A 23,926-nucleotide genomic window follows, 5' to 3' on the forward strand; every position below is an offset into this window, starting at 1 on the left:
ACAGGGCACATGGGCAGGGTTGTTTCTGTGATTGACTAATAGATATGAACTTTGGAAGACGAAAACTGCTTACCCAGGACTCTCAATGGATGCAAAAGAGAAACAAATTTGAATGCACAAAATTGATTATCATCAATGGCTGAAAACTCAACTTAAACAAATCTTAGTAGATCCTAGAAATGTGAACTCTTTTCCTATGTAAGTGTTCTGTTGCATTGTGATAGGTCAGTACAGTGGAATGTGTTGGTGCTGTTGTGATAGACAGTATTACTGTATGTAAATTTTAATTTATATTTATTGCTTTAAGGAAATGTGAAGACCCGTTTCATTTGAACTAAGCATTGTTTACAAGAATATTTCTTAAAGATAGCATTTCCACTTGTCTGGTTATTTAAGATTTTTTTTAAAAGGTTAAATGGATAGATATTAGTTTCTGAACCCTTCAAACATCATTGGTGGAGTTATTTACAACTCTGGCTGCATTGATGACAACTTTTCTGCTGTTAATGAAGATTGTGGGGACCAGGCTCAGTCCAGCATTTTAAAGGCCACAATCTGAAGTAATTGGGAATACTGAGAAAAATGGACCAGTTGGATGCTCAGCTTGTGGATTTCTTCACAGGGAAGGCAAATTGGATGTATTTTCACCAGGCTCTGACAGACTCTTGGTTAGGACTCTATTGGAAAATTCAGTCAACATCAACACTGTGAGTATGTGGAATATCTTTCTGAAATGTCTTCACAAGACATTCCCAGGAATGAAAGATGCTATCCCTACTTAAAACTATTGGAGGATAAATTGGTATGACCTAACACTTCCATAGATATATAGCAGGGACATCATTGTTCACTTTGGAAGAAAGCTTCTTAGACCATTCTTGTTAACAAAAATAATTGTAAAATTCAATCATGTTTATCAGACAAAATGAGGTCAGTGCACAAAGTAGAGACTTTATGAACCTTAATGTTAGACTTGGATTATGTCAATAGAAAGTACGAAGTGTGGCAATGTCCTGTACATGATTTCATGAAACAGAAAGAAAATAGAATATCCATTTGTTAAAAAAATGAAGCTACCTATGCTGATTACACATATATCCATAATATTAGTCACGTCTAACAGTCTAATATGGCTTGGAATAGATAGAGCTTAATTTTCACTATTAAAAAGGATTCATTTATATAAGCCTTCAAACTTTAGTAAGTTGAAAGGCGGAAGGAGGAATAGAATTAGAGTTCAATCTAGTCTAACTCGTTTATGCTGGCATTCTTATGGTCACCATTTTATGGTTTTAAAGTACTTTTGAAAGGAGGAAAAGAGTTATTTCTTGAAATTAAATAAAATTACAATTGTACCAAACCAACATTTACTAAAAATATGCCTGAAACCTCAAGATATTTTCATACTGGCCAACAACTGGAAGACTACAAGATCTGTTTTCTAAAAAATGTCATATCTTGATTAACCAACCTGATTGATTAGAGGGGAAAGAAATATTTGTTAAATATTTTCCCTCATTTAGATTCAAATATAATTGGCAGATTTTAACTAGGAAGTATGAAATGCTTTATGTAAAATGTCTTAGATATATGAATAAATATTTAACTTAGAAATGGTCCTGATGGATGTTTTGTTTACTGTAACAGGACAATGACTTACGAGCCTTATAACATTCTTCAAATTTAGTATTCTTTATTCTCCTTCCTTTCATCTTCATAAAGGCTGATTGCTCTGGCAATGCATCTTTTCAGCTGGCCAACAACAGATTGGAGTGCAGGCCTACAATTATGCTTTCCTTTCCTTAGTGGTACTGTTTATCTTTTATAATATAATGTAGTAATCTGATGCTGGGCTGTAATATGAACAATTTAAACATAATGGAAACTTATTTAATAGCACAGCGAATACTCTGCAGCATGATCCAAAACTGTTTTTTTTCTTCTCCATATGCCACAACTACATTGGAAATTAAGATCATTGCACATTGTATAAATTTGTTGCCAAAGTGACCTAAAATAATTTGAGCATTGTGGAGTCATGCAGCAGTACTGTTGAAACCACTTAATATTTACACTTGTAAATTCTAAATATGCAACTGGAACATATAAATAATGTTTATTCTCTGCTTTCACTTGAATAAAATAGTTTAGACACAGTTTAAAGTAAGTTCCCTGGAAAACCTGCAGTGCGAGCTTCATTATTACCCTTTAGTGGATTTAAATGGATGGTTCTATTCCCAACAGCCAGCAGACTCTAACACTTCAAATAATGTTGGCCAATAGGAACCATAAGGCTGTTGAGATACCTTTCTGAGAAAGAATATGGCACTTGCAAAATGCTTTGACAATAATATGTTAAAGGCAAAACAGGGCCAAAATTCCAAATAGCCTTGTTACTGTAGTGTAAAATATTCAACTTCATAGCCTGGGTGAAGTCCTTGTCAGAATTGGGTAGATAGAAAGAGAAAGCGGACAAAGAATTGCTTATCCACTACAGCTATCAGGGCCAATCAACAATATCCTGGCTGATTGACAAATATCATGAGAGTAGTCCCGGGAATGAAAAGCTTAATATATTTGATGATTGTGGGTTTTAGCAGGATGGGGGGGGGGGGGCGGAATCTAATTGAAACATACAGAATACTGAATAGCTTTGACAGAGTAGGGAAGATGTGTCCATTGGTAGGAGAGACAAGGATTGGAAGGCATAGCCTTAGAGTAAAGACAAGACCTTTCAGAATGGAGATAAGGAGAAAGTTCTTCAGCCAGAGAGTGGTGAATCTATGGAATTCATTGGCACAGAAAGCAGTGGACGCCATTCATTGAGTATATTTAAGACTGAGACAGATAAGTTCTTGAGTATCAAGGGGATCAAGGGTTACGGGGAGAAAGTAGGAAAATGGGGTTAAGAAACTTATCAACCATGACTGAAAGGTGGGGTAGACAGGCAGGAGGCTGGAAGAACACAACTAGCCAGGCAGCATCAGGAGATGGAGAAGTCAACGTATTAGATGTGGGGTTCTCCCAGCCTCCAGCACTATTCTTTTTGCTTTGATAGTCTGTAACGAAATTGCCTCTGGAAGTCTCGCAGACACATCCATGATGGTTAACAACTACTGGTTCCCACTTTTAGCTCTCGGGAGGGGAGGTAGATAATCAATTACAACCCATGTGAAAGATTCTTCAAATGCAGAAATTGGCAATAAAGGCACTGGTTTTATTGCCGCCTGTGGCTTACCTACTATTTGGCATGTATGACATGTATGGCAAAAGTTGACCACACCTACATCCTTGTGCATTCCAGGCCAATAAAAATATTTTTGTACCTTAGCCTGAGTCTTTCGTACCCTGAGGTGACCTCCTACAGGTAGTTCATGTGATACTCATAACACTTCCGGTCTATGTGCTACCAGCAACACAATCTTGTGCACTTCAGCCCATTTCTCCTCTGCATTAACCTGCTGTAGTCTCCATTTCCACCTTAGGATTCTATCTTTCAGATAATAACGCTCCGGAATATTCTCTGCTTCTTTTACAGAATACACATCCAAATATATTTTATTATCTTGCTGTCGCAGGTCTCTTGGCCTTTCAGAACTAAACACTTCTGTCTGATCCTCTGCCTGTTCAGGTTTTTCCTGCACCATTATGTCAAACAGGGTATCCACTAACTGAACCTCAGCTCCTTCATATTTCTCTATACTTTTCACTTCATGCAGTGATTTATGATAGTGGGATATAGTTACCACACAGTCTGGGAAAATACCAGGACATTTCTGTTTTAACTCCTCAGTTTCTTGGTCTTCCTTGTCTTTTCCACAACAAGGGGTATCACACCCACCTTGGATCCTGCCAAATCATTCCCAAGAACAAACTGAATTCCTGGAACTGACACTCTGTCAATCATTCCCAGTGTAACTTCCCCAGCCTTAAGTTGGCACTCCAACCTGATCTTACACAGGGGAACGCTTAATTTGTGTCCATCTATTCCACAAGTAACAGATCAGAAAGAGTGCATATTCACTCATCCCTTACTATCAGTGACTGGTTAGATCCTGTATCTCTCAAAATTATAACTTCTTGTCCTTTTCCCCCTATCCTTTATGAGTAAACTTTGCCCACAGAAGTGAATTCTTTGTAGAGCTAAGGTACTCACTCCATGCCTGGCCCATGCCTAGGCTGTGCACTCTCCTACAGCTCTGCGGCTCTTCGTGGAGTCACCTTTATTACCTTCACTAATGCCACTGGCTTAGCTTCTTTTACCACATCTTTTCCCACAATGCTTTTCTTTAACGACCAGCACTGTGACTTTACATGTCCCACTTTACTATAGTGGAAACACCTGGGGCCTCAACATAAGTCTGACCTGGTTCCTTCTTTGTGTTTCTGAACTGCTGTCTATATGCTTCATAAGCATTTAAAAAAGCCTGTTTAACCTCTTCATAATCTCTTAACATCTCATCTGACAGTGTGACAAATACCTCACTAGCTCTGCCTACCAGTTTCGTCTGAACTATCCTTACCCATAAATGTTCGGACCCTCCATCTGCCTAACCATTTTTTCAAATGAAGTAGAGAAGGCTTCAACATCTTTCTCATCAAAATATGGCAGAGTTTTGACATTTATATATATCGCTACCTTCTCTTTTAATCTCCATCCTGCTAATTTGACTTTGCTGACTAAGTCGCAACTTCTCAAGTTCAAATTTGTCTCTCCCTTTCTTCTCTCTCTCTCTTTACTCAGCCGAGACCTTCTTTCTCTCTCTTTTTCCTCTCTCTCCCTCTCTTCTCTTTCTTCTTTCTCTCTCCCTCTCTCTTTATTTCTCTTCTAACTCCATTTTCCTCAATTGTAATTTAAGTTTTTCTACCTCTACTGCACTTGTCTGTTTCTCTGACACACTGAAGTGTTTGAGTAACCCCCTTACAATTTCAGCTTTACTTTTTTGTCCTTGGTTAAATCCAAATCTAACTTATTTGCTAATTCTAAAAGTATGGCGTTTTTCTTTCCTTCTAAACTTTCTTGGCAAATTTGAGAATCATCTTCAAATCCCAAACCTTTTTAGCAATTTTAAGAGTCATTTCTCTCACTTTTAATTTAATCAACCATAAGTCACCAAGATTAGTCAAATTGCCTCAATACAGTTTATTTAAAGATCTAGGACACTAACCTACAAGTGTTTGAATCTGCTGGGATTTTTCGTACCCCCAAATCTATTCAAATTTGTCTAAACCAGTTCAAATCCTGACGATGAGCCCCCAAACTGTTACAACACACGGTAACCCTCCTACTTAATTTAAAACCAGCAACACAGAAAAGATTTATCCCGTGCAGTAATCTGTCAAAATTCGAGTGGCCAAGAATTATTTAAGGTAAAAATGAACAACTTTATTTCTTGAATTTGGAGTTGCCAGGGTTGAACTGGGGTGTACAAAGTTAAAAATCACACAACATCAGGTTATAGTCCATTAGGTTAGACCTGTTGTTGTGTGATTTTTAACTTTGTTTCTTAAAGTATAATTAACTAACAACTATTTACAATTCCTTCCTCTAACCTATCTGTTACCTTCCCTTCTACATTACTGGTCCGATAAAACTCCTGATTATGATTTACAAGAAAATTCAAATTTTAAAACCAGCCAGCGGTCAAAGCTTCTCTATCTTCGTCGGTAGATTGGCTCTCCAGGTTAGTGTTGAGGTTTTGCTCTGTGCAAACTCATTCTCTAGACAGGTACCTCTCAGAGAGTTCTGACTAGCAGTCTACATCTGTTGGTCTGGTGGCAGTTCTTCTCCCAACTGTTCAATTTTCCCCAGACTTATACCCTAAAACATCGGATCGTGTCATTGGCTTTTATGATTGTCAATATACTCAATTCAAACTTGACTGGAATTTGGTATTTTTTGGGGTATAATTTAAACTGATTGGCCTAATTCAAATCTGTTTTGTCGTTACTACCCCAGTAGTAGCACATTTTTCATTGTGTCTTATTGAGAACACTTGGTGCTGTCACTGTTAACTTTTACTCTCTTAAAGGTACAGTACACCCACATCTTCATAACATTTTTATTCCAGCATCTACAGTTTTTATGTCCCTGATTGAATAGTGGTGCAGACTCGATGGGCTGAATGGCCTAATTTCTGCTGCTATGGCTTACGGGTCTACATCATTCAGAGATGATGTTGTAATGCTGGTCAGACTTATACAGGCTTCAAACTTCAGTAAGTTGAGAGGGGAAGGAGGAATCGAATTAGAGCTCAAACAGGCCAACATGTCCAGCTGGCTTATGCTGGCACTCTTATGGTTGGCATGAACCTCCTTCTATTGTACTTTTAACAAAAAATATCATTTATCCATTTTGGTCTAAAAGAGTCAACTTCCAGCCTGGGCCTGGACACTCCAAAACCCTGTTGCAAACAATCCAGGAGACAAATCATTCAGGACATTACATAACAATGAGTTTGTTTCTTTCATTTTATTTATTTTTGTTTACCACTTATAAAAATATTGAAGATAGGGTTAAAATGTATGTTTGACTGGCAGTCAAGAATCATCCAGTTAGGGAGTGATGACTTTCATTACCTAATTGGAATGGGAAAGATGGAAACGAAACATTAGTTGCATTGGGTGTCATGGGAACTTGGGACAGGACAACTGGTGGCAGAGACATAAAGCCTCAAGGGCTATATTTAACCAGAATTGGCAACTCTATTCTCATTGGATCATCCTTGATGGACTGTCCCATAAATTAAATCATCCTTCATGAATCTCCTTCACATATCAAAACCTATACATTCTTGACATTGCAGTGACATTGAGGAACCCCAAATATATTTGTACTATATTTACTTCCTTTTGGGGTTTGATAAGAAACTGAGTGGTTAGTATATTGGACTCCTTCATGCTTGATTCAAATGCTACTAAATAAAAACATGATCAAAAGGTACTATGTGCAACTAAAATTGAAAATCTGAACACAAGCATCTGGTCACTCATAGCGTCATAGAGATGTACAGCATGGAAACAGACACTTTGGTCCAACCCGTCCATGCTGACCAGATATCCTAACCCAATCTAGTTCCACCTGCCAGCACCCAGTCCATATCCCTTCAAACCTTTCCTATTCATATACATCCAAATGCCTCTTAAATGTTGCAATTGTACCAGCCTCCACCACTTCCTTTGGCAGCTCATTCCATATACGTACCACCCACTGCGTGAAAAAGTTGCCCCTTAGGTCTCTTTTTATATCTTTCCCCTCTCACCCTAAACTTATGCCCTCTAGTTCTAAATTCCCCGACCCCAGGGAAAAGACTTTGCCTATTTACCTTATCCATGCCACTCACAATTTTGTAAACCTCTATAAGGTCATCCCTCAGCCTCCGACGCTTCAGGGAAAACAGCCCCAGTCTGTTCAGTCTCTCCATATAGCTCAAATCCTTCAACCCTGGCAATATCCTTGTAAATCTTTTCTGACCCTTTTCAAGTTTCACAACATCTTTCCGATAGGAAGTAGACCAGAATTGCATGCAATATTCCAACAGTAGCCGAACCAATGTCCTGTACAGCCACAACATGGCCACCCAACTCCTGTACTCAATACTCCGACCAATAAGAGAAAGCATACCAAATGCCTTCTTCACTATCCTATCTACCTGCAACTCCACTTTCAAGTAGCTATGAAACTGCACTCCAAGGTATGTTTGTTCAGCAACACTGCCTAGTACCTTACCATTAAGTGTATAAGTCCTGCTAAGATTTGCTTTCCCAAAGTGCAGCACCTTGCATTTATGTGAATTAAACTCCATCTGCCACTTGTCAGCCCATTGGCCCATCTGGTCAAGATCCTGTTGTAATCTGAGGTAACCCTCTTCGCTGTCCACTACACCTCCAATTTTGGTGTCATCTGCAAGTTTATTAGCTGTACCTCTTATGCTCGCATCCAAATCATTTATGTAAATGACAAAACGTAGAGGACCCAGAACCGATCCTTGTGGCACTCCACTGGTCACAGGCTCCCAGTCTGAAAAACATCCTTCCACCACCACCCTCTGTCTTCTACCTTTGAGCAAGTTCTGTATCCAAATGGCTAGTTCTCCTTGTATTCCGTGAGATCTAATCTTGCTAATCAGTCTACCATGGGGTTCCTTGGGAACCTTCAGCCTTACTGAAGTCCATATAGATCACATCTACTGCTCTGCCCACATCAATCCTCTTTGGTACTTCTTTAAAAAACTCAATCAAGTTTGTGAGACATGATTTCCCACACACAAAGCCATATTGACTACCCTAATCAGTCCTTGCCTTTCCAAATACATGTACATCCTGTCCCTCAGGATTCCCCCAACAACTTGCTCACCACCGAGGTCAGGCTCACCGGTCTATACTTCTCTGGCTTGTCCTTACCACCCTTCTTAAACAGTGGCACCACATTTGCTAACCTCCAGTCTTCCAGCACCTCACCTGTGACTATCGATGATACAAATATCTCAGCAAGAGGCCCAGCAATCACTTCCCGTGCTTCCCACAGAGTTCTAGGATACACCTGATTAGGTCCTGGGGATTTATTCACCTTTACCTCTTTCAAGACATCCAGCATTTCCTCCTCTGTAATCTGGACATTTTGCAAGATGTCACATCTATTTCCCTGCAGTCTATATCTTTCATATCCATTGCCATAGTAAATACTGATGCAAAATACTCATTTAGTATCTCCCCCATTTTCTGCGGCTCCACACAAAGGCTGCTTTGCTGATCTTTGAGGGGTCCTGAAAATGTGTTGCTGGAAAAACGCAGCAGGTCAGTAAGCATCCAAGGAACAGGAGAATTGACGTTTCGGGCATAAGCCCTTCTTCAGGAATGCTTTGAGGGGCCCTATTCTCTCCCTAGTTACCCTTTCCCACTCAGCTATAATGCAAAATGTCCTTAATACGTTCATGTAAACGTTGCTATTGTGATTGTATTGTAATACAGAATAACACTTATGTCATGGGAGCAGCCTGACCTTCAAACTTTCACTCAGGCATCAGCATGCTTTCCCCATGGAGGACATCGCAAACAGACCAATGTTATGCTCAGATGTATTTTCCTACAAGACACTAAATAGCAAATTGGATTCTTCAAAATTAAATCTAAAATCGCCTGGAATAAATGGTTCAATATAATAATGCATGGCATCCAACATCTCTAAATGTAGCATATTTTATTTGTCAACTTTTATTCGTAAAACAAACACAAAAATACTTAAATTGCAGCTTATAGTTACATTTCTGAAATATGGGTATTTATCCTCTGAGCATATTTTTCTTTAGTGTAAAACAAAAATGATGATAATTGTAAAGACCACAGAGTTTCATTTCCTCTGTTTTGGGTACTGCTTTAAACCAGGGAGACTGTGTAAAAAATGATGGCTGCAGTTCAAAAATCATGCTCACTGGAGCACATTGAGAGTTGTACACAATGTTGTGTTTCCTTGGAACATTGACAGCCAAAGCAGCACAGAGCAGATGGGCTCTGAACTAAGGGATAACTGCTTGGACAACAATGTTTTCATTGGCTCCTTACCAGGTGACCATAGTTTGCCTGTGGCTAGTGCAGCAGGGAAACACCCAGTCCTTAAAGTGAAAGCATTAAAAAAAATTGTCTCTTTCTCTCCTGCATGGGAGTAAGTCTTCAATAACAGCCTTCTCTGTAAATTGCTTGTTGATGCTTAAAAAGTTTCTACAGGCAGGTTTGAATTGATGTGGACTTTTGAGGCTGAATGATTTGTAGTATAATGTTTAACTCACAATTTTTGGACATATATGAAAGCAGTTGTGACTTTAAAGCAAAGACTGCAGATGAATTCTAGCAATTTCTAATGCTTGATGTTATGCAGACCAAGATATCTGCAGAAAAAGTGAACACAAAGGAATTATGCCTCCAATATTATAAAATAAATAAAAGAATAACACCAAATACATTCATAAATCAACATACATTTTAGAACAGAATTTTAATAAAAAACAGCAATAATTAACACTTCCATAACTTACTTGATCGGCATTATTGATGGATGGTCTATGCTGCACTAAACTCACCAATTTTTTAAGCAATGTCTTGAGTGTCAACCTTAGCAATACAATGCACCAGAAAGCTGGAATATGGGTTTCATCTTTGATTCTCCATACAGTGAGCTCTCAATTACTAGTGTTGATTAAAAATGTGATGCAGGACCTGTTGGTGTATTCCATCTGCTATAAGAAAGCTGAAAAAGCAATCCCTTGTTGAAATGGAAAAAGTGAAACAATCGCACCTTGACAACGACTCACTGGTGAATGAAATTCCAGAGGTGGATTGAACAACTGAAGGTGTCAAATGAAGGAAAGGTGGGTCACAAATACTCCCAGGTGTGTATGGCTCCTCAGGTAACACTTAGGTAGGAGTCACTGTAGCTAGTTCAATTGCAAGACTGATTATATTTGCACCAATTCAGCAGTGCATAAGTTCTTAAAGAATTATTTAATCCATCAATGGTTTAAAAGCCAATTGACAGTCACAAAGATTATATTCATGCAATAGGATTAATCTGTTACTGTGAAAGTAGATCTTATTAGCCTCTTGGAAAATACAGATAATAAGAGTATGTTACTCCTATAACACATTGTAGTAACATTTCTGCATAAGGTCAAAGTTTAACAGCCAAGATTACCTGAGCTTTATTTCCATCATCACAATTTGTACTAAATAAATGGTTTACAGATTATTTTGTTTTAACTTCTCTGAGATACATGATCTGTGAACTGCACTTCCCAGGCAAACACATCTGAGTAAAAATCCAAGAGACTCCTGCAAAGTTCAGTGAAGAACTTAATATCCTCAGATGACATTTAGGGAAAAATATTTTGTAGATTATTCCTGCACCACTTGTTGAATTAACATACAATGCTGAGGTTTAGAGGATCATGCTTGAAGACTGTATGTGACCAGATTTCACAGGAATAACAGCGTGTAGTAAATGTCAACATGTCTCAAGGTAAATGACTGCTTTGGTGCATTGTTGTACATAGAGCCAGGAAGAAGAGCTGTTTAGGCACTTGGTGTGATGAAGACTGTATTTCCATTACTATCTGTTTGAGGGTTTTCAGGCTGGCATGTCAGCAACACATGGCTGGAGAAAGGCACAGTTCCTGAGCATTTTTAATATGATGTTGAGGTGTGCATGTTATTCAGATCTCACTGAAGTAAGACATCCAGTGGTCAACACTGTTGGGTTTCATTCACTCACGGCGATGCTGGGCCATCCATTGTTGTTGTGAGATGAGTGATCTGTGTGCGTTGGGCTGGGGTGATTTGTTGCATCATGTGGATAATACAGTCCATTGCAACCTCTGGATTTGCCTGAACTAAGCTGAAGTAGCAACAACACAAAAAACACAATATAATGTTTAATACATTAAGCTTTGGTTGAATTATCTCAATTTTTTTTCCATCTTGCCTGTGCATTCAGGGAGAAAATGAGAAAAAGAACTCTATGAGTTCATTAGATACTTGGCATAAGTATAACACTGGTCATAATTTACCTTTTGTAATTTGAACCTGTCTTATTCTTATGATTTAGAATAATATTACAGATTTGCCTTTTCCATTTTCTTGATTATTTTAAATACTTCCATATGATCACCTCTCAGAAATTCGCTTTTAAAAGTAAAAATTATAAGTGTCTCCAGTTTTACCTCATAATCTAGACCCTGGCTCCAGGGTTCAATGCTTCAGTGTCCCTTTGTTGCTTTAGTGATAACATACAGTCTAATCAGAGCACTATATAGTTTGATCACTAATTCCTCTGATTTATTTTCCAGCAGTTTGGACATACAGTTGTACTTAGTCATAGAGTCATAGAGCTGCACAGCATGGAACCAGATCCTTTGGTCCAGCTCACCCATACTAGCCAGATATCCTAAATTAATGTTTGCAGAAGGATTTATAGCTCGGGTGCTAGTTGCCGTGGTTGTGGGTATGTTCACTGAGCTGGGAAGTTGGTTTGCGGACATTTCGTGCCCTGTCTAGTAGCCCTGTGAAATGCTGCTGTACTGTGCTGGAACCGGCAACTGGAAGCAGCAGAAACGGAACAAAATAAATTCCAGAAGACAATACAGCAGCACTTCACAGGAGGCTCCAAAGCACTGGAAAATGTCACCTAGACAGGGGACATAACCTCTGCAAATCAACATCCCAGCTTAGCGAACAAACCCCAACTGTAGCATGCAAAATTAATCTAGTCCCATTTGCCAGCATTTAGCCCATATCACTGTAAAATCTTCCTATTCATATACCCATCCAGATGCCTTTTAAATGTTGTAATTGTACCAGCCTCCACCACTTCCTCTGGCAACCCATTCCAGACATGCACCACCCTCTGTATGAAAATATTGCCCCTTAGGTCCCTTTTAAATCTTTCCCCTCACACCTTAAACCTATGCCCTCTAGTTCTGACTCCCCCTACTCCAGAGAAAAAACCTTGTCTCTTTACCCCATCCACTTTTATAAATCCCAATAAAATCACCCTTCAGCATCCAACACTTAAGGGAAAATAGCCCCACCTTATTTAACCTCTCCACATAACTCAAACCCTACAAATCTGGCAACATCTTTGTAAATCTTTTCTGAACCCTTCCCTTGGTCATTGACTGCAGAGCAACAATCGACTTGTGGAGCACACCAAATCACCTCAATGTAGTTTAGCTTCTTCCAACATTATTTCAACATCATTCATGCACTTCACAGGCCGTGTGCAAATATTCAATTCACCCAATGCTTTATTTTGTTTGCATTAAATTTCTCTCCAAATGGGGGTACCTAACCTGTATTTTTCTGTCATTGCCCTGGGAACATGCTTTTTCCTTGCGATAGAGGAGTCTAGTGTAGGGAGAAACAGATGGCGGGAGAAACAGATGGCGGCACGGTAGCACAGTGGTTAGCACTGCTGCCTCACAGCATCAGAGACCTGGGTTCAATTCCCGACTCAGGCAACTGACTGTGTGGAGTTTGCACATTCTCCCCGTGTCTGCGTGGGTTTCCTCCGGGTGCTCCGGTTTCCTCCCACAGTCCAAAGATGTGCAGGCCAGGTGAATTGGCCATGCTAAATTGTCCGTAGTGTTAGGTAATAGGGGTATGGGTGGGTTGCGCTTTGGCGGGTCGGTGTGGACTTGTTGGGCCGAAGGGCCTGTTTCCACACTGTAAGTAATCTAGATTGGCACATCACTGGTAAAGCCACATCCCTTCACAATAACCTTAGGAGTGAAGACACATCCTTTGAGGTCAATCTTCAGCTCAATGACAAATATGTTTTTTTTGGGATGATTTCAAATATTTTTAAACATCTATGATGCAAATGGAACAAAGTCAGAAGTCACATGACACCAAATTATAGTCAAACAGATTTATTTGAAATCACAAGTTTTCAGGGGTAACCTGATGAATGAGCTGTGCTCCAAAAGCTTGTGGTTTCAAATAAACCTGCTGGACTATAACCTGGTGTCGTGTGACTTCTGATTTTGCCCACCCCAGTCCAACACCTGCATCTCTACATTTGAAAGAGTTTAATAAGTAGACATTTAACATACTTATAACAGTTTAAAAAGTCAGCCAAAGTTTATTCCTTGGGTATCAATGTTACCCAGTTCCCCTTTCTCAATCCCATTCCCTATATACACTTCCAAACTGCCATTAGAACCCTCCCATCCTCCTAGCTCCCCATCCCTCTTCTCAGTATCCCCCACAACTCCTTCTTTCCAGCCCCCTTCCCCTCATCACCTTCTTCAAACTCCATACCTCTCCAGTCTTCCTCTTCAACCTCCCTCCTCCTCCTCCCCCCCTTCCACTTCCACTTCCCACCTGCTTGCTCCCTGTGGCATCTCTTCCCATTTGGCGTCCAGTTCCAAAATCCTAATGATGCTGGAAACAACGTAAAGGAGTACCGGAGAAACTGGAGAAAGAGTGACCAAAGAAGAGGAAGAAACAGGGAGCTGAAGGAATCATAAAGATAATTTTTATTGTCAATTTTAATAGTTAATAAAAACAAAGCTCTCAATCACCCTGTCAGATGGATTTACTTTTCGCTAACCTCTCTGACATTTACCTATGCTTATGAGACCAACATTTTTAATATAAAAATCCCTCAAAGTTCTAAATAAATAAACACCATTCTTGAATTAGTAGTCCTAATAGAAATGATAGAGGCATCAGCCTCTGAAGCTCATTGAATCAGCTTCCAGATTTTAACTTTCACTGCTATTGAGAAATAAAAGTTTAGGCCTTTTTGTCCAACACATTCTGTAATTTCTGCTCTTCCCAGTTTGGGGTCATCTATAAATATGACTATATTGCACCGAGTTTCTGAATCAAGATCATGTATTTAAAGCAGCACTAGCCAGGAGCACTCCTTCAGTAATTCTTCCTAATTTGCATTATTCCTCCAACAAATAAAATATAACAAAGAATTGCAGACAATGGAGATCTGAAATAGACAAAAACAGAACTTGCTGGTGAAACTCAGCAGATCTGGCTGCATCAGTGGACAGAAAACAGAGTTAACATTTTGAGTCCAGTGACCATTGTTTTTCTATCAAGTATTTATTTCTTAACTTTTTAACCTTCACCACAGATTGTTTTGAATAGCCAACAATATTTTTGGGGTTCTTATTGTATAGATAATTCTCAAATCTTTTCCCAATACTTTCATTCCATGTAAAATAATGAAATTGATTAAGACAAATGGGTCTATAGCTTCTCTTGTCATAGAACATAGAACATAGAAGGATACAGCGCAGTACAGGCCCTTCGGCCCTCGATGTTGCGCCGACCGAATCCTACCTAACCTATACTAGCCCAATAACTTCCAAATGCCTATCCAATGCCCGCTTAAATGACCATAAAGAAGGAGAGTTCACCACTGATACGGGCAGGGCATTCCATGAACTCACAACCCGCTGTGTGAAGAATCTACCCCTAACATCTGTCCTATACCTACCACCCCTTAATTTAAAGCTATGTCCCCTAGTAACACCTGACTCCATTAGCGGTAAAAGGTTCTTAGTATCTACCCTATCTAAACCCCTAATCATCTTATACACTTCTATCAGATCTCCCCTAAACCTTCTCTTCTCCAATGAGAACAGCCCCAAGTGCCTCAGCCTTTCCTCATCAGATTTTCCTACCATTCCAGGCAACATCCTGGTAAACCTCCTCTGCACTCGTTCTAAAGCTTCCACATCCTTCCTATAGTATGGCGACCAAAACTGCACACAATACTCCAGATGAGGCCTCACCAGAGTCTTATACAACTGCAACATGACCTCAGGACTCCGGAACTCAATTCCTCTGCCAATAAAGCCCAGTACACCATATGCCTTCCTCACAGCACTATTTACCTGGGTGGCAACTTTCAGAGATCTGTGTACATAGACACCAAGATCCCTCTGCTCATCCACACTACCAAGTAGCCTACCATTAGCCCAGTAATCCATCATCTTGTTATTCCTACCAAAGTGAACGACTTCGCACTTAGCTACATTGAATTCCATTTGCCACATTTCCGCCCAGCTCTGCAACTTATCTATATCCCGCTGTAACCTACCACTTCCTTCCTCACTATCCACAACTCCACCGACTTTTGTGTCATCCGCAAACTTGCTTACCCAGCTTTCAAGTCCTTCCTCTAGATCATTTATAAAGATAACAAAAAGCAATGGTCCCAAAACAGATCCTTGTGGTACACCGCTAGTAACTGCGCTCCAAGATGAACATAATCCATCAACTACTACCCTCTGTCTCCTTCCAGCCAGCCAATTCCTAATCCAAACCTCTAATGTATCCTCAATGCCATACCTCCGAAGTTTTAGCATTAGCCTACCATGGGGAACCTTATCGAACGCCTTACTAAAATCCATATACACAACATCTACTGCTTTACCCTCATCCACTTCCTTAGTCACCTTCTCAAAGAACTCAATAAGGTTTGTGAGGCACGACCTGCCCTTCACAAAACCATGCTGGCTATCCCTGATCACGTTATTCCTACCCAGATGTTCATAAATCTTATCCCTTACCATTCTCTCTAAGACTTTGCCCACCACTGAAGTCAGACTCACTGGCCTATAGTTACTAGGGCTATCCCTACTCCCTTTCTTGAACAATGGGACCACATTCGCTATCCTCCAGTCCTCTGGTACTATTCCCGTTGACAATGACGACATAAAAATCCAGGCCAATGGCTCTGCTATCTCCTCCCTAGCTTCCCATAGGATCCTGGGGTAAATGCCATCAGGCCCAGGAGACTTATCTATATTCATCCTTTCCAATATTCCCAAAACCTCTTCCCTGCATATTTCCAGGGCATCCATTCTAATTATTTGTGATTCCATATTCACATCAGCAACAGTGTCCTGTTCCTGAGTGAATACTGATGAAAAGTACTGATTTAATGTCTCTCCAATCTCCTCCGCCTCCACACACAACTTCCCACTACTATCCTTGACTGGACCGATACCTACCCTAGTCATCCTTTTATTCTTGACATACCTATAGAATGCCTTTGGGTTTTCCCTAATCCTACCAGCTAAAGACTTTTCATGTCCCCTTTTCGCTTCTCTTAGCTCCCTCTTTAGCTCCTTCCTGGCTACCTTATAACTCTCAATCGCCCCAACTGAACCTTTACGCCTCATCTTTACATATGCCGCCTTCTTCCCTTTCACAAGGGACTCCAATTCCTTACTAAACCACGGCTGCCTCACAAGGCCCTTTACACCATGCCTGACTGGTACATACCTATCGAGGACACGCAGTAGCTGCTCCTTGAACAATCCCCACATCTCATTAGTGTTCTTCTCTTGAAGCCTGTTTTTCCAATCCACACATCCTAAGTCATGCCTCACTGCATCATAATTTCCCTGCCCCCAGCTATAGCTCTTGCCCTGCGGCGCACGATTATCCCTCTCCATCACTAAAGTAAAAGTCACCGAGTTGTGGTCACTGTCCCCGAAGTGCTCACCTACCTCCAAGTCTAACACCTGGCCTGGTTCATTACCTAGAACCAAATCCAATATAGCCTCCCCTCTTGTTGGCCTGTCGACATATTGTGTCAGGAAACCCTCCTGCACACATTGTACAAACACCGACCCATCTAATGAACTCGAGCTATAGCTCTCCCAGTCAATATCTGGGAAGTTAAAGTCCCCCATAACAACCACCCTGCTACCTTCACTCTTTTCCTGAATCATCCTCGCAATATTATCCTCTACTTCTCTAGGACTATTAGGAGGCCTGTAGAAAACACCTAACAGGGTGACCTCACCTTTCCTATTTCTAACCTCAGCCCAAACTACCTCAGATGGCAAGTCCTCTTCCATCGTCCATTCCACTGCTGTGATACTGTCTTTGACAAGTAATGCCACGCCTCCCCCTTTTTTACCCCCATGTCTGATCCTACTAAAACATTTGAACCCTGGAACGTGCAACAGCCATTCTTGTCCCTGTTCTACCCACGTCTCTGTAATGGCCACAACATCGAAGTCCCAGGTACCAACCCACGCTGCAAGTTCACCTACCTTATTCCTTATACTTCTGGCATTGAAGTATACACACTTCAATCCACCTTTCTGGTTACAGGCACCCTCCTTAGAGATCGCTGCATTATTCCTAACCTCCCTACACTCAAGGTCCTGTACCCTAAAGCTACAGTCCTGGTTCCCATGCCCCCGCGGACTTAGTTTAAACCCTCCCAAAGAGCACTAGCAAACCTCCCCCCAAGGATACTGGTGCCCCTCAGGTTCAGGTGTAGCCCATCCTTTTTATAGAGGTCCCACCTTCCCCAGAAAGGACCCCAGTTGTCCAGAAACCGGAATCCCTCCCTCCTGCACCATCCCTGTAGCCACGCATTTAACTGCTCTCTCTCCCTATTCCTCGACTCTCTATCACGTGGCACGGGTAACAAACCAGAGACTACAACTCTGTTTGTTCTAACTCGGAGCTTCCAACCTAGCTCCCTGAAAGCCTGTCTGACATCCTCACCCTTCTTCCTACCTATATCGTTGGTGCCAACGTGGACCACGATCTGGGGCTGCTCCCCCTCCCCCTTAAGGACCCGGAAAACACGATCAGCGACATCACGTACCCTTGCACCTGGGAGGCAACATACCAAACGTGAGTCCCTGTCGCCCCCACAAAACCGTCTGTCTGTACCCCTCACTATCGAGTCCCCAAGAACAATTGCTCTACCTTTCTCCACCCTACCCTTCTGAGCAACGGGGCCAGGCTCCGTGCCAGAGGCCTGAACCTCGTTGCTTGCCCCTGGTAAGTCATCCCCCCCACAAGTATCCAAAACGGTATACTTGTTCTTGAGGGGAATGACCGCAGGGGGTCCCTGCACTGGCTTCCTCCTCCCACTCCCCCTCACTGTCACCCATCTATCTTGAACTTTCGGAGTGACTACTTGCCTAAAGCTCCGATCTATGACCTCCTCTGCCTCCCGAATGATCCGCAGTTCATCCAACTCCAGCTCCAGTTCCCTAACACGGGTTTGGAGGAGCTGGAGATGGGTGCACTTCTTGCAAGTGTACTCAGCAGGGACGCTAATGGCTTCCCTCACCTCATACATGTTGCAAGAGGAACATTGCCCTCTCTGCACTGCCATCCCTCTAAAAGTAAGCTTTCCTTAAAAAAAAACAACAAAAACCAACTAAATCTAAAGAAACAAACAAGGAAAATGCAGCACTTACCCGCTAGTCACAATTGGTCTTATTATTAGGTTAGAGGAGGTGGAAGGGTGGGAGGCACTACTCGTGTACTGCCTCGGGTGACTCGCCTGCGCGTTTAAATAAGGGGAGAGAAAAAAAAACCTTACCCAGGTAACCTAGCGCGCCTTCCGGGTCTGCTACCGCTTTTTTAAAGGAAAACTTTAAACTTTTAACTATTAAATAAACGACCAAACTTACCCACCAGCCGTCGCGAAGTCTTCCGAGAGACTGAGGCCTAAAACTCGGAGCCCGCGTTTAAATAAGGGGAGAGAAAAAAAAACCTTACCCAGGTTTTCCTATTTGTGGATATCTCATTGTATTGACAGATAAATAAAGCCATAAGAAGAAAACAGGTCAAGGGGGGGCTCATTATTATAGGGAAAGAATTAAAAAACAGAGGACCAACAGTGAGTAGCACGGTGGCACAGTGGTTAGCACTGCTGCCTCACAGTGCCAGAGACCCGAGTTCAATTCCTGCCTCAGGCAACTGTCTGTGTGGAGTTTGCACATTCTCCCTGTGTCTGCGTGGGTTTGCTCTGGTTTCCTCCCTCAGTCCATAAATGTTGTTAGATGTAGGGGAAAGGGTCTGGGTGGGTTGCTCTTTAGAGGGTTGGTGTGGACTTGTTGGGCTAAAGGGCCTGTTTCCACACTGTAAGTAATCTAAACTTGGATAGGACTTTGGTCAGACCATACTTGGGAGGTCTGTGAATCTTTCTGATGTCCATATTATTGAAAGATTATTAACACCAGAGAGGATGAATATTAAATAACAGAGATTATGTCAAAGCTGATTACATCTGTTTGGAAAAACTGAGCATGACTGGACACCCTTTTTCTTGAAAAGACGCTGAGGAGGAACCTAATGGAATCTTCAAGATTATGAAAGGAATTTGTAGAGTAGGGTATTGTTTCACTATGAAAAGTTTTAAAAATAGGACCATAATTATAAGTACTAATAAATTGAATAGGGAATTGAGGAGAAACTTAATTAATGTAGAGAGTGGTTAGAATGTGAAACTCAGCATCAGATGGTTTGGTTGAGGTGACTATCAGATTAATTTAAGAGAAAACTAAATTATTGCAAAAAAAGGAATTGAAGATAATGCTGATAGTATTTAAATGAAAGTTGAAGCACAAACATAGGAAAGTAGCAGCTGGACTGGCTGCAATTCTCATCTTCAGTGATTACATCATAACAATTTTCAAAACCTCACTGTCTCCCTCATCTATCTCTTGGATAAATTGGGTTAGCAATGGGAATCACTATTCATTGATATACATTGCCAGATTCCAGGGGGAAACCAATTACTCCTTCTTGACTCTTAAATCACATGAAAAACCAGGATTAGGATCAGTTTTAAACACACACACAAATTATTTTAAACATTTTACCTGGCCTTCAAGTCAAAGATACTTTTCACCACCCAAGTACCCTTGCTGCTGTACTGCCGTTTATGAGTACACCTACCTGCGAATGTGTTTTATTGCATAATCACGTTTCAGATACTTGATGTTCTCTCGTATCACAGAGCGAGTGTCATCCTCATCATTAAGATGTTTTTCCAACCACTCCACTACCTTTTGATTGTTATCCCATAGATACGCCTGCACAGACAAGCAAGAAGATCTAATAAAAATCAATCAGACAATGCCATTTGGAAGAAACATGATCATAATATTGATGTAGTTGTTCTATTCTGTACAACTACATCGTTGAGTTGTAGAAACTTGCTGACTAAATTCAGGACAAAACTCAAGGGACCAGGTCTTCCTTGCATTGTTAACCATATCAAAACCAAAAAAAACAGATTGCAAGTATGATCTCTGTATTTGGAGTATTTGTTATCCTTCAAAACCTTATAAAAGTAAACTTGATCACATACACATGTACAACCTAGAGTGGGAACGCAGCTTTATCTGTTTCCAAATCCTTAGCCCGTAAGTCAAATAGATTATGGAATATCTATGAATGCTAATTACAGGCCCAAAATGTTCTTATTGACAGGCTAACTCATTTTTCCAAATCATTCCATAATAAGGCAATTAGTATTGAGGTCTTCAATGTCAATGTGCCAATTAAAAGACACCAGTTGGTTAATCAATAATGTATACCCATTATATGAAGATAAGACTATATACAAATGATACTCACTGGGAGGCAAATGCATAGTACAACTGACTCTTAATCCTGCTGTTTATAGTCATGGGGCTAATATATCATATCCTGTTGAAGTGGTGGTGATTGGCAGTTGTTTAAACTCTGCTATCTTTTACATATATAAGCAACACATTAAGTTTAGAATATGTTAAAGAAAAATGAGAACATTTATTTGAATAAACCTGTTGACCTGATTTGTTTAGAATTAGATGCTCAAAATTTAATTACTGCTCATTCTCATGAGTGCACTTGAGGTTTAAAGCACATAACATGGCTATTTGATCCATTGTACATCTGCCAGCTACACACTAAAGCAATCACTCTCATTTCCTCATTCATAATCATTTGGTTCGATTGTTTGTCAACTTTTGCCTTAAAGTATACAAAAATCTGTAAGTCTCTCAGAGGAAAATAGAAGTAGCAGCCAGATTTTGGGCACCAAGAATGAATCTTCTGTTAAGCGGGGTTTGTCAAGATTCAAAAAAGTAATTGTTATAGGAGATTCTAGAAAGGCTCTTCTTTGTCTAAGTTGCTTGTTATCTTCTCAAAGAATTCTAACGAATTTGCAAAGGCATGATCTCCCCTTGATGAAACTGTGCCGACTCAGCCCTATTTTACCATACATGTCCTAGTACTCACAATCTTAAACTGAATTGAACTAAAATCTTACTAATGACCCGACGTCAGGCTAACTGACCTACAATTTCCCATCTTCTGCTTCCCTCCCTTCTTAACAGAGGTGCTCCATTAGCAATTTTCCAGTCCTCTAGTGGTTCTTGAAAGATCACCACCAATGCCTTCTCAGCTATCTCCTTCAGAACTCTGGAGTGTAGTCCATTTGGTCGGGGTATTTATCCACCTTCAGACCTTTCAGTTTTCCCAGCACCTTCTCCTTAGTGATGCCACTGCACTCAGCTCTACCCCCTGACTCTCTTGAAGTTCTGGTATGCTGCTGATGTCTTTCACTGTGAAAACAGATGCAAAGTACTTATTCCGTTTCTTCACTATTTCTTTGTACCCCATTGCTACTTCTCCAGTCTCATTTTCCAACAGTCTAATGTTAACTCTTGCATCTCTGTCACATTTTGGACATCTTAAAAAAAGACTCTTGCAATCTTCTCTTATACTTGCTAGCTTACTCTTATATTTCCTCCCTTATTGCTTTTTTTAGTTTTTAAAGGCTTTGCAATCCTTTGGCTTCCCACTAATCTTCACCACAATATATGATTTTTCTTTTGTTTTAACGCTGTCCCTAACTTTCCTAGTCAGCCATGGTCACGGTTGCCTCGTCCTCCCCTTAGTATGTTTCTTCTTCCTTGGCATGAATTTCTCCTGTGCCTCCCGAATTACCCAAGAAATCTCTGCCATTGACATTCCACTGTGTTCTCTGCAAAGCTCGCCTTCCAATCAACTCTGGCTAGCTCCTCCCTCATCTCTTTATTGTTATCGTTACTCAATTATTATACCATTACATCGGACTCCAGTTTCTCCCACTCAAAATGGAGGGTGAATTCAATCATATTATGATCACTCTCTAAGTGTTTCTTCACATTAGCTCCCTAATCAAGTCTGCCTCTTTACACACCACTAAATCCAGAATTGCCTATATTCCAGTGGGCTCTACCATAGGTGCTCAAAGAAGATCATCATACAGACGTTCCATGAATTAATTTCCTTGAGATCCGTTACCAACCTGATTTTCCCATTCCACCTTCCTATTGAAGGCCCCATGATTTTTGTAACAATGTCTTTCTTGCATACTTCTTCTATCTCCTGATTTATTTTCTACCCCACATCCTGACTACTGCTGGGAGGTTGCACATAACTCCCATCAAGGTATTTTATCCTTTGCTATTCTTCAACTCTATCCACACAGATTCTATGCCTTCTTACCCTATATTACTTCTTGTTATTGATTTAATTTTATTTCTTACTAACAAGGCAACCCTTTCCCCCTGCCCATGTGCCTGTCCTATCGATAGGTTGTGTAACCTTGGATATTTAGTTCCCAGCCCGCCCCTCTTGCAGTCACGTCTCTGTGTGATACCCACAACATCATGCCTGACAATTTCAATCTGCGCTACAAGCTCATGTTTATTTTGTAAAATGTGGACATTTAAGTATAAAACCCTCAGTCCTGCATTGACTGAACACCTTCTCAGAGATGTCCCCTTATCTGCTGTGCCTGAAAATTCATGATCATTTCTATACTCTCTGTCCTATTACTTGTTCTGGAAATTTTAGTAACTTCTGTTAAGCCCTCCCCCTAACCACCTTAACTTTTTCCATAACATTGCATTTAAGATAGATGCTTAAATGAGAAAGCAGATAAAATGGTAGGAAAGAGGAGCTTTATGGGATTAGGACTACTGTGTGTTTTGGGTTAATATCAAAGCAGAGATTACTGGCTCAATGTTGTACATGCTATACAAGTCCACGAAACAGAACTAGTATGTACCTCATGTGCACACTGGACTCAAGACAGAAAACTTTTCAAAATGTTGAAGTATCACCACCTTAACGAATTTCAAATTTAGAAAGACTGGGCTGATAACACCTTCATATAAGCAGTGCTATCTATTCTCCACTGACCTTGACAGTTCCCTCTGTCTCTACAAACCACCTCCGCAGCATTGACTGAATATGGCCATCACTCAGCTCTGGATTGACTTTTATAATCTCTTGTTTCACCATTTCTTCAAGCAGTAGACGGCGGAGACGCCAGTAGAAGAACGTGCGCACGGTCTTCCACTCGAGGATATCCTGAATCAGAACAAAAAGCTACATTCAGATCCAAATAAGCTTGACAGCAGCACTGGGAACTGTGCTACAAGAAGTCACCCTTTTGCTACAAATCATCGCATCAGTGAGGGCAAAAAATAAACAGCAACTGTGGAGGTTATAGGCACATCTCATTACTTCTTCCTTCCAACCAGCCCCACACCCAAACCAAAACGCCAAGCTTTCTTTGAGCACCTCTTACCCCAATCCCTAACAA

At 40.7% G+C, this 23,926-nt stretch overlaps 1 protein-coding gene across 2 annotated transcripts in view; it reads right to left on the reverse strand.

Moving 5' to 3' along the window:
• Window positions 1-9,208: 9,208 nt before the first annotated feature.
• Window positions 9,209-23,926, reverse strand: part of acacb (acetyl-CoA carboxylase beta) — a 129,557-nt gene continuing 114,839 nt past the window's right edge. For both annotated transcript variants that reach the window (XM_060843485.1, XM_060843486.1), the window contains 3 exons: window positions 23,521-23,691; window positions 20,239-20,375; window positions 9,209-11,386 (listed from right to left, as the gene is read on the reverse strand). In XM_060843485.1, coding sequence (XP_060699468.1) covers window positions 11,260-11,386; window positions 20,239-20,375; window positions 23,521-23,691 — 435 coding nt within the window. In that variant the 3' untranslated portion in view covers window positions 9,209-11,259. The remainder of the gene's footprint in view (window positions 11,387-20,238; window positions 20,376-23,520; window positions 23,692-23,926) is intronic.

Source organism: Hemiscyllium ocellatum, chromosome 24 (genome assembly GCF_020745735.1).
Source record: "Hemiscyllium ocellatum isolate sHemOce1 chromosome 24, sHemOce1.pat.X.cur, whole genome shotgun sequence".
Classification (NCBI taxonomy): Eukaryota; Metazoa; Chordata; class Chondrichthyes; order Orectolobiformes; family Hemiscylliidae; genus Hemiscyllium; species Hemiscyllium ocellatum.